This window comes from Mizuhopecten yessoensis, unplaced genomic scaffold (assembly GCF_002113885.1).
Source record: "Mizuhopecten yessoensis strain PY_sf001 unplaced genomic scaffold, ASM211388v2 scaffold1171, whole genome shotgun sequence".
Lineage (NCBI taxonomy): Eukaryota > Metazoa > Mollusca > Bivalvia > Pectinida > Pectinidae > Mizuhopecten > Mizuhopecten yessoensis.
Window position 1 is genome coordinate 99286 of NW_018403913.1, and position 12439 is coordinate 111724.

General features: G+C 32.4%; 2 protein-coding genes across 2 annotated transcripts; both read right to left on the bottom strand.

Annotated features, from left to right (window-relative positions):
- Positions 1 to 555: 555 nt before the first annotated feature.
- On the bottom strand, positions 556 to 3292 carry LOC110458077 (uromodulin-like). Its single transcript, XM_021509646.1, has 4 exons — positions 3145 to 3292; positions 2270 to 2449; positions 1661 to 1728; positions 556 to 726 (listed from the first exon to the last, which is right to left on the bottom strand). Exons 1-4 carry the CDS (start codon positions 3290 to 3292, stop codon positions 676 to 678), a joined length of 447 nt encoding a protein of 148 aa, XP_021365321.1. The 3' UTR covers positions 556 to 675.
- Positions 3293 to 5884: 2592 nt separating this feature from the next.
- LOC110458087 (pancreatic secretory granule membrane major glycoprotein GP2-like) lies at positions 5885 to 12373 on the bottom strand. Its single transcript, XM_021509655.1, has 5 exons — positions 12245 to 12373; positions 11710 to 11919; positions 6844 to 7014; positions 6313 to 6339; positions 5885 to 5889 (listed from the first exon to the last, which is right to left on the bottom strand). The coding sequence occupies exons 1-5, from the start codon at positions 12318 to 12320 to the stop codon at positions 5885 to 5887; spliced, it is 489 nt and encodes a 162-aa protein (XP_021365330.1). The 5' UTR covers positions 12321 to 12373.
- Between the last annotated feature and the right edge of the window lie 66 nt (positions 12374 to 12439).

Here is a 12439-nt window from a genome sequence, read left to right on the forward strand (position 1 = left end):
AAATCGCGCATAAGGGAAAAGGTAATTAAATGTCCTTGCTCAGAGGAAGGAAGGGTGCGAAAAAATTAAGAATTGAATATCAATCACCCCGTCGTAGACTAAAGGCAACCCACAAAACGAGCATGTGCAAACTCATTTTTATCTTGAAACAAAATATTGTGTCTGTAAACACTTATCAACGTACTTCGTATCGTACAACGCTACACAAAATTGTCAAAAAAGCGCGAGTCAACACGGCCATGGACCTCATGTTTACTCATCGGACAGTCGATGCCATTAATCTTAATCCGAAGCTTATGTAATCACACAAACAAAATGTATTGGAATATTTATTGAAAAAACAAGGGATTAACAGGAGTGTTTGTTCTGGACGGAAATAATACAAAAGAGTATTTACTACATAGTTTACTTTAAATTAGAAGTAATAATAATATATTGTTATAGTCTAATAATACACATTTCTATAAAGACATCATCAACAGAATCAATAAGCATATTACTCTATTTGTAAGCTTTATTTAGAATATCTTGAATCTGTTTTCATATTTGCTTAGCATTGTTTGATTGATGTTTATTTGCATGGACATAAATATCACAGTTGGTCACACATAAACAAAAAATGATTGAAACTCCACGATACTGCGTGAAATCACTAGCAATACATTATCACTGCCATCAACGGGAACACATCCACAACAGGAGGAAGGCCGAGATCACTTCTAGTACCTGTAAAAGTATGTAAAATATGTTTATATAACAAATTAAAATATTCTTCATGTATAAGAATTCAGGTTAGATATGTTGATTACATTTAAAATAAATAAGGAAGGAAAAAACAATCAATAGTAATGAAAAAACAATGAAGAGAAGTGTCTTCGTTAATTGCCTATCGACATGATTGTAGTTATGTTTCGTGCTTAATGTTTTTATTCAAATATGCTAAGAAACTTTGGGTAACCACATTATCAATAATGGGAGACAAGTGACAGGTTTAAATCATCTGATATTTTAAATTATACGCCGCTCTGTTAATCAGTGTCTGCCCGTTACGAATAACCTCATCACTTTATATATAAATAAATGATTATTTAACAATTTAATTAATGAAAATGCTTTGGGAAATAACGAACATTATTCCTTTCTTATGCTAGTTTTTCAACATAAAATACATATCTCAAAAAACGTCAGCGTACTTTGTAACCGGTTCAAACACCCATCAAATACTGTATCGCATCTATCAATAATGAGTAAATAGCCAATTAATAAGTTCTTCATTTTAAGTAATTTAAAACACATATTAAGGCTGAACCTGGACTAAAAATACCTACAAAACATTTAAAAAAAAAAAAAAAAAAATGAACGATTCAATTGGGGCAAGGGAAGTAGTTCTATTAATAGATTGTTAGATTTTTTTGTCAGAAGTTTTTAATTTAATTAAAGAAAACCAATTTACATCTTAATTAATTTGTTTCTTTGTAATCAATGCAAACAAGTTATTCATCTTACTGGAACGACGAATTATAGTGAGTGATGACAATATGAATTGCTGTGCAGTTCATAGAACTTGTGTCAAGACCCACTGAGGTTTATATCCAATAAACCTCAATAAAGCAGGATTCAATTCACCTTATCTGAACCTTTCCTCTAATTCTCTACTTACGGTGTTGGTTTGCAAATGACATCCGCTGTTATGACCAAACGTGCCGTTATTTGCAATGCAATCGATGTCTGTAATGTTGGAAAGTAAGAGGTTTAGACAAAAATCATGCTATTTATATGAATTTATCAAGTTCGAATATGTACCCTCTTCTTTATTATGAAAAATTCACAAAATATTCACTAAAAAGACGTGGTGTTTAAAAAGTCTGCACGTAAAGGAAAATCAAATGACATATCTAATATAATAATATATTAATAATGTTCCCGAAAACAGGCACTGATTGAGAGAAATACATTGTATTTATTTATTTCAGACGTATTTATTGACTGTTCTTTAGAAGTTGTCCAAACTCACAATCGATAAAAAGTAGGGTGAACTATGTAAGAAGGTAAGATCTAATTGGAAACCCTTGAAAGGTACAACGAGAAAAAGAACTTGTGTTCCGGAAGGGAAAGTGTCTTCTGCTTCACTAACGACATCTGTCGTTTAAATCTAGAAATAATTTCTCCCATGCCAGAGCAATCTGATTGGACGGAAATCTTGTATATCGCTTGCGAAATCATTTGGTAAGAAAGTAATACAAGATCCAGGTATGCTTATCGTACGTACCATTCTCAACGTTTCCAAAGCAGTACCTCTCTGGACAGGTAGTCCTAGCCTTGAGCTCATAGGCATAATACGACTGACAGTTGACGACTCTTATCTGAACTCTCTCTCCGCAGCAATCAGTTTCATTTCTCACGCATGCGTTTCTTGTCACGATGCCGTCAGATGGCGTTGGATGCCGTTCTATCACAAAGGAGAGTCAGGATATAATCCAAAACAATTTCAATGATTCCATTTTAAATACTTGATGACAGATATAATCGCTAGACTGGATACACTGTCTGAAATAGCTTTGCCGATACACATGTTTTTTAATATTCAAAGATAATTATAGAATTAACCAGTTCTCTGTATGTTTTGGAACAAATTTGTTGGAAGATGCCTCTTATATTATATATTTTTTTAATTATTCATTTCATTCATTTATTCATTCATTCATTCATTCTTTCATTCATCATTCATTCATTCTTTCATTCATTCATTCTTTCATTCATATTCATTCATTCATTCATTTATTTGATTTTTATTCTTAATGTGATTTTTAATTGTTTTATCAAAAGCAAAGTTTAGGTGATTATTGTGAGAAAGCATTATTTTATATATCGGAAATACCTTCGAGCCAGATCGGCGAAGGTTATTCATTCATTCATTCATTCTTTCATTCATTCATTCTTTCATTCATATTCATTCATTCATTCATTTGATTTTTATTCTTAATGTGATTTTTTATTTGTTTTATCAAAAGCAAAGTTTAGGTGATTATTGTGAGAAAGCATTATTTTATATATCGGAAATCCCTTCGAGCCAGATCGGCGAAGTCGCGCCGCAGTATCCGGGACGTGGACACTTGTCAGACATTTTAAGCCCGGTGCCATCACTCCCATGTTTGTTCACACGGTACCATCCATTAATGTTGTTGTCACACAGATCCATTCGAGAACACGTAGGAGCCCTGTGTCCATCGTCTACTAGCTCCTCACGGTCAATATCCACACACGGATCTTCAATGACAAAATTATGTGACATCCTGCGTCGTAAACATTGATTGCCTTCTATAGATCGTAATTACGCAAAAACATACTTATATATTTTATTTTCCCGATATTTATGACGTTCTAAACGAAGAATTGAACTGTTAACAAGAACATAAATGTAGTAGAGGTTACTTTTTATTTCACTTTGTACTTAATTAGGTTTATAATCCTATATTTCGGAGAGCATATTTGTGAAGACGTTTTAGCATGCAACGTAATTAATAAGGCATTGCTACTTTGACAAACTTCAACAGTAAATAGTGTTTATAAGACGTATATATGTTAATTAATATTTTTTCTAAAGTGTTTTTTATTTGAGTTTTGATTCCACCGAGATCCAAGAATAATCTTTGTGCCCACCATAGTAAGATCGTCATTGTTTCTTCGTAAATTATATCTTTTCTTTAATCTGTTGAAGTTGAGTCATGTCAACAAAACAATCTAATGCAACTGGTGGTAACTTTATGCTGTTGTATTTCATATTGTCTTTTCAACGCGAGGTTGTGAGATTTCGAGAAAGACCTGTCAAGTACTTCTTACAAACCCCTACTTTCAAAATCAATGATGGTAGCTTGGCAATCATATTGTTTCTACGACCAGTCTTAAAATCGGGAAAATGTATAACTAAGAAACTAAGACAAAAGAAAATATTTACGTTAAAATTATGAAAGCTCTGTAAATTACTACTTGTAGCATAGCGATGTCAGTCTTTGATATTTATATATTTCGTTGGTTTATTAAATAAATTGTTCTAACGTTTACATTTTAAAGTCTCGTTATTTTACTTTGACATTAATCTGACATACAGTTACATGTTTTCCCAAGTACATACCTGTTGGTGGACATGGCACATTTTCACCTACAAATAAAATGTAATTCATGATAATTACCACTGATGTTCTATAAGTGAAATCCACATCCCATTCTAAACCTTTGAGTTTGTTTAAATGTCAGTAAATGTTTTACAAATATTTAAGGAAAGGAAAATCAAATAACATATCTAATAAAATATTAATATTGTTCCCGAAAACAGGCACTGATTGAGAAAATACAGTGTATTTATTAATTTCAGGCGTATTTATAAACTGTTTTTTAGAAGTTATCCAAACTCACAATCGATAAAAAGTAGGATGAACTATGTAAGAAGGCAAGATCTAGTTGGAAAACCTTGAAAGGTACAACGAGAAAAAGAACTTGTGTTCCGGAAGGGAAAGCGTCTTCTGCTTCACTAACGACATCTGTCGTTTAAATCTAGAAATAATTTCTCCAATGCGAGATAATCTGATTGGACGGAAATCTTGTATATTGCTTGCGAAATCATTTGGTAAGAAAGTAATACAAGAATCCAGGTATGCTTGTCGTACGTACCATTCTCAACGTTTCCAAAGCAGTACCTCTCTGGACAGGTAGTCCTAGCCTTGAGCTCATAGGCATAATACGACTGACAGTTGACGACTCTTATCTGAACTCTCTCTCCGCAACAATCCGTTTCATTTCGTACACATGCGTTTCTTGTCACGATGCCGTCAGAGCGCGATGGATGCCGTTCTATCAAAAAGGAGAGTCAGGATATAATCCAAAACAATTTCAATGATTCCATTTCAAATACTTGATTACAGATATAATCGCTAGACTGGATACACTGTCTCAAATAGCTTTCCCAATACACATATGTTTCAATATACTAAGATAATTATAGAATTAACCAGTTCTCTGTATGTTTTGGAACAAATTTGTTGAATGATAGCTCTAACATTATATATTTTTTATCATTCATTTCATTCACTCTTTCATTAATTCATATTTTCTTCCATTCATTCATTCATTCATTTTTTTTAAAAATATTTATTGTGATTTTTTATTTGTTTTATCAAAAGCAAAGTTTAGGTGCTTATTGTGAGAAAGCATTATTTTAAAAGAGCGAAAATACCTTCGAGCCAGATCGGCGAAGTCGCGCCGCAGTATCCGGGACGTGGACACTTGTCGGACATTTTAAGCCCGGTGCCATTACTCCCATGTTTGTTCACACGGTACCATCCATTAATGTTGTTGTCACACAGATCCATTCGAGAACACGTAGGAGCCCTGTGTCCATCGTCTACTAGCTCCTCACGGTCAATATCAACACACGGATCTTCAATGACAAAATTATGTGACATCCTGCGTCGTAAACATTGATTGCCTTCTATAGATCGTAATTACGCAAAAACATACTTATATATTTCATTTTCCCGATATTTATGACGTTCTGAACAAAGAATTGAATTGTTAACAAGACCATAAATGTAGTAGAGGTTTCTTTTTATTTCACTTTGTACTTAATAAGGTTTAGAATCTTTTGTTTCAGAGAGCATATGTGTGAAGACGTTTAAGCGTGCAAGGTCATTAATAAGGCATTGCTACTTAGACAAACTTCAACAGTTAATAGTGTTTATAAGACGTATATATATGTGAAATAAAAAAAATCTAAAGTGTTTTTTATTTGAGTTTTGATTCCGTCGTTAAAAAAAACAATATCCAAGAGTAATCTTTGTACCCATTATCGTAAGATCGTCATTGTTTCTTCGTAAATTATATCTTTTCTTTAATCTGTTGGAGTTGAGTCATGTCAACAAAACAATCTAATGCAACTGGTGGTAACTTTATGCTGTTGTATTTGATATTGTCTTTTCAAAGTGAGATTGTGAGATTTCGAGAAAGACCTGTCAAGTACTTCTTGCAAACCTCTTCTTTCAAAATCAATGATGGTAGCTTGGCAATCATTTTGTTTCTACGACCAGTCTTAAAATCGGGAAAATGTATAACTAAGAAACTAAGACAAAAGAAAACATTTATGTTAAAATTATGAAAGCTCTGTAAATTACTACTTGTAGCATAGCGATGTCAGTCTTTGATAATTATATATACCGTTGGTTTACTAAATAAATTGTTCTAACGTTTACATTTTAGAGTCTAGTTATTTTACTTTGACATTAATCTGACATACAGTTACATGTTTTCCCAAGTACATACCTGTTGGTGGACATGGCACATTTTCACCTACAAATAAAATGTAATTCATGATAATTACCACTGATTCTCTATAAATGAAATCCACATCCCATTCTAAACATTTGAGTTTGTTTAAATGCCAGTAAATATTTTACAAATATTGACTGACGACCATAAATGGTGTTGTGCAAAATTTAGACCCTCCCAAGAAGTAAAGAAAAAGAACGGAAACGGTAATGTTCAATACCGCAAAATACAAAGCTAAATATCACATTTCATATGTTTACTTTCACATATGCATACGTACTTACACACATACAACTGTAATTTTATTGAGAGAAATGAGGCATTATCTATCTTTTTATTTATTTATTTCTGTCATTACGCAACTTAGATAGTTACTTCCAAATATTATGCTCTTTTTAACCATCGTTATTAGTTCGATATTATGTCTTACATTGTGAAAAAATGCCAGGATAATATATGTATGAGATATAATCAATTAGTAAACTTTGGTAAGAGTGGCTTTAATTTAATAACGATAAATGATACGTTTCTTACCAAAGCAGTAGGCCATTTCCAATCCAGTTGTTTTTTGTAATTTGTAGACATTAAATGCACTGCAGTTTTTCACCTGTATTTTGTATTCTTCCTGGCATTTCATCGTTGGACCTGTCATACACGCTGTCCTGTTAACTGTCACACCAGTGTCTGGATGTGTACCTGAAAAGAGAACATAATGTTTATTTAACCTCATATTTCAATGTATTATGATAGATGTGGCTATTAGAAACATTTTATATATCAAAAGCCATACGTTTTATGATATTTTAGAAAGGGGAAAAGGGCAACCTTTTTAAATCGAACTGTTTCAAATCATGAATTTGCAGCTAAACGGTATCTTTCGTAACGTTGGCATATAAAACGTATCAGAAATTTAAATAATTCCTGCAAACAAAGTTATATACAATTTGTCTGGAGTAGAAATAACTAGCTTTAAGGAATAAAAGTGCAATTTGCAAATTTACTTTATACTTAGATATATATCCAATATTTTAATTAATCGCTAATGAAATACATCATTAGACTAATAATACGTAGAATAAGTGAATGAAAGAATGTAGAATGATCAAGAATTATCTCTAATATTAAAAACGAATATTGTAAATAAGGAAACTACTTAGGTAAATTTCATTTAAATATTTTATGCTATATTTCTCCCTTGCAAATATTACTTACTATATTTCATTCATTTATTTATCCTAATATCAATCATTCATCTAGTCCTATAAAAAAAATGTAAACATTGAATTGATTACAATATGTCGTGTTTAACATAATTGAACAACTACATATAGTTTACTTAGATACAGATTTAAAACATATTCTGTTTATATTATGACTTACGTTAATCCATCGTTAAAACTCTTATCAAAAGTGTCGCAGTTTTTATTGGTTGATTTATTGCATTGTACATGTAACCACGAACGCACAAATAAAACGGATAAAATCACAATAGCAGTAAGATATTTTTTAAAATAAGGTTCAAGACAAAAATGTCAAGTGTTTTAACTGATGTTGATGTGATAAGAATAATAAGTATTAACATTAAGTAATTGTATCGTACTGGCAGGCGCGTAGCTGCCACGTAAGCAAATAAGCAGTTGCATGCACATACAAAATTTAAATATACTATTATATTTTTATTTATTTATTTTGTAGTTCGGAAAAGTGATTAAATGATGTGTGGTTCATTTGAAAAATATATTAAATTTAACTGTATAACCGACAGCCGACAATCAGTACGCATCCCGAAGTTCCAACCTATAGGGTACCTGGTGCCGATTTTATTATTAGTATTTTTTAAGTTGTCAACATCGGAAACATGACTGCAAAGCCAACGAAAAACCCGCATCATCTTCGAATAACAAGTTTATACATGACTTCTTCCAAGCAGCTGTAGGTTCACATGAAACAACATCCTCTTGCGACATTAACTTAGACATCGACGAGTCTAAAATGGCTATTTGTATTAGGGCCTAGTAATGCCGGACCGACCGAACACAGTTCTGATCAGTCTGACTGTTGTTACCTCTGATATCGGGAAAACAAGCGAGGGCGATATTTGTCTTACTTAAGTGAAGGTGGATTTCGATATCCTGTCAAAAAGATGGGAAAAAGCTCACGAGTTCAAATTCCATCCACGGCAACATTTTAACAAACGATGGTCATAAAATACAGCTAAGTCAACGGAGGCGGGTTGTTTTTCCGGAATGGATGTATTTTTGTGTATATTTTTTTCACCAATTAAAGGTCTTCCGAATAACAATTGTAGATTGATTTGTTACTAGCATTGTTGTTATAGGTCTTAGGGCGGATATATGCGCGGATAGGATCCATCTGAGTTTTACATTCACTTCGCCTGCAAATGTAATATGAAAAAGGCAAAGCCCCAAAGCCAGAAAAAAAGCCACGTACTTGTAGCTTTTGCTAATCTTTGACATTATATAGGCCTTCATTTGTCCCTGTCATGAACTAATTAAGTATTTTTTTAAGAGTAGTCCTGGGCCTATCTTCGGTAGGGCTACTGGATATATATGTATACATATATCTAAACATCGATATAGGAGCTAGCGTTATCTTAGGTTCTGAGAAATGTTGATGATATAAAGAGGATTTGGGGGACACAACAGCAAAAAATCTGAAATTAACCTGTTCATATTGCCTCCGACATTTTAAATATCTAGTTAATTAAGATTCATCAGGAAAGAGATATGACGCAACGGATATTTTCGGGTAATTCCAACAATCGACACATTTTTGTCGGAGAGAAAAAGGAGAAAAAAGAGCTCAAATATGTATCTAAAAAGCCACCAGATGGCACGATAGTGCTTCTAGATATCTAGATATCTAAAAAAAATCCGGGGGGGGGGGGGGGGGGGGGGGGGGGGGGTCATGCCCCCGTACCCCTCTAGAATGGCTTCTTCATGCACATACAAAACAGTCCAGCTACGCGCCTGACTGGTCAGTGATATTGCGATTTTGCTTTATGTTAATATGTTCTATTCCCTGTTCAACATATTTAGGAAAATAATACACTAAAGCTGAATTACTTTTGATAATTTATGTTGTTCTAAAGTCTTTACAGTATCTGATAACAGGAAGTAGTTGCGTGTTGCGTGTTGAATGCGTTAAAAAATATCTTTTAATTTAACAAGCAAGCAAGCAAGCAAGCAGGTTGTACAGATTATCTCCTTCCTAGTAACGCTACGGCCGAATAACATTTGTTATCTAACAGGAAGTTGCTGCGAGATGATACGTCAATAAGTTTTAATCAAACTCAATTTATATGTAATAAAGAGATGAATTTTTATCTAAAGACATGTTCTTTGTAACATTGGGATTATCCCCCGCTGAAATTTCGTCAATTCATGTTTACTTTATAGGGATACAAACAGTTGTTGACCAGAAACGTTAAGACTTATAGATAATTTTGTCATATGTTCCACGTACAATACAACTTACCCTTAAGTTGATTGATAAATTATTATTTCTTTACAGAAAATATTTTAACCCAAAAATAAATTGAAGTTCAGCAAGAAAGTCGTCTTTTTAAGATAATGTCGGTTGACTTATCAGTTATAACATATATACAAAACAATACAGAGACAACATACAATATCTCCTTTTGTTTGTTTGTATTAAAAAATTGCCAAGATTTCAAATGTCGGATACATTCTCACAAGTAAGTAGTTGAATTCATTTGTACATGCTTGTATGTCTTATATAATCTTTCTTAATTAGTTTCAACCTTATATCAATATAGCAAGGACATTTTAAAATGAAATGGAACTCATCCTCGACATCATTCAGGTCACATACTGTACAAAATCTGTTTTGTATTTCAGTTCGATTATATCTGCCACACTCAATATTTAACTTATGTGCAGACATTCGAATTTTACATATTTGTTTTAAATAATTTATATTTACAGGTTTTGATAAATAATACTGGTGACCAAAATTACACACATATTGATACAATGCTCCTTTAGGAGAAGATTGAATTTTTTCAAAACATTCTTGTCTGAATATGTCACAAAGACGTTCTTTTATAATGTGAAAAGTGTTATTATTTAAACTGGAGGATTCCCACACATTTCCAAGACCAATTCTGTATAATTCTTCTTTTACACTCATTAACAAAATGTCATTATTACCAAGCATATCATCATAGCATGACCTTAGAATATAATTTCCTACATTTCTCAGTTTTATCCAATATTTGAATATACGTAATTTTCTAACTATTTTCATGGGATATCTTCCAAGTTCATAATACACCATACTATTTTTATGTAGTAGTAATATTTGTTTGCAGAATCTCACATGCAATTTTCGATATCTGGTGCAGCATGGAAGCCCCATACTTCTGCTCCATAACTTAAAACACTATTTACATAAGTATCAAAACAGACAATTGAGTTTTTATATTAAAATTGTTTTCTTACAAACATTTGATAATGCAAACAAAGATGTTCTCCCCTGGTCAGCGGCTTGCTTTTGAGTTTGTCTAAATTTTCCGTTAAAATCAATAGATAGTTCGACAGCACACAGCAATTTATAAAAACCTTGTTCTTAAAAATTAAAATAACTATTACAGAATTGTGTAAAATGTTATTCAAAAGCGTAAATATACATTGAGTAGCATATCGGTGATATTTTGTTGAAATATGACATAATATTTAACATGTAGATTTATTAATATTGATGAGTTTATACAAGGTTTTGAAAGTTGATTCCACACACTTAATTGAACGGTTTTCTAAAAATCAACAAAGCAACAGTTTAATCGTCTAACTTTAGTGAATAATCTAATTGTGAATCGAACGGAGAAAAAGTAGCGTCCACTCTGCTTGAATCCGGTCTGAATTATGTATCTGGCCATACTAAAATGTGCTGTGCAGCACAGAGATAAACATTTTGCTAAACTAATTTACAAAAAAAATAAAAATGTATCCCTCTAAAATTTAAAGGTTAGTTTAATTCATCCGTTTTATGCACAGGCCTAATTACAACAAAAAGGCCAAACGGTAATATATTATTCATATCAATCATATAAATCTTGAAGTTTCAGGATACAGATTCACTTAACTAGTTTGCTCATTTCCAAATTTTTTACTGTCCCAATTCCAATCTTTTTAAATATCTTACAATTTTGAAGACAAAATATTTTTTTATTGATTTGATATTCTGCTTCAGATGAAAAATGTTTTCATTCCTCAAAATATACTTTAATATGATACAATAAATACTATTAACAAAAAAATAATTTTAGTTTGTACGCATCAATAAAATATTAAAAAACAAGATACGCATTTTACTTCTTTTGCTTATCATTAAAAGATCAAAACATACCATTCATCCAGATGGGCAATTTGGTACTACATTCGTCGACGTTAACAGGAAATGTTGGCATACTCAGTGGGCCATTGGATCCCACTGCTATGTACCACATACTATCTTTGATGTACCGGTCATTTACTGCTTTCCCAAGTCTGTAGTTGCATTTTGTTCCTCTGTATTTCCCTTTGTGGATTCTTTCGTGACTAACGCACGGATCTGAAACTAAAAGGAAACTAGGAATCATATATTGAAATTGTTTGATACGCCGAAAGCAAGAAGATTATACCCTTTAATTGTATTTTATCACATGTGGTCGACATGAAAATATGATATTTACAGTCGGGATGAATATAGATGATATAGAAACAATACACCCTAATGGCGAATCACAGATAAGATGATAATATCACAGATGTAGTACATCAACAATATTACACGTAGTATCAGAAAAGATATTGAAGTTTAAAGTCGTTTTATCGAACAAACTGTTTGTAAAATGTTTAGAACAATTCCATCTGGTATTAAACAATAAATAGTCTTTACTTACCCGCAGAAGATTCGGACGGCAATACATACATCAGAATCACTAAAAAAGACAGTATACAGGACATGCTTGTCGCCATTCGACCTGACTGTACACTGTAGGTCACTGTGCATTCCTATCAACCCAACGAAAGTCTCGTAGTCCTCACACTGTCTCATTGGCTAGCATTTTATTTGTTTAAGTAAAAATATAGCGTTA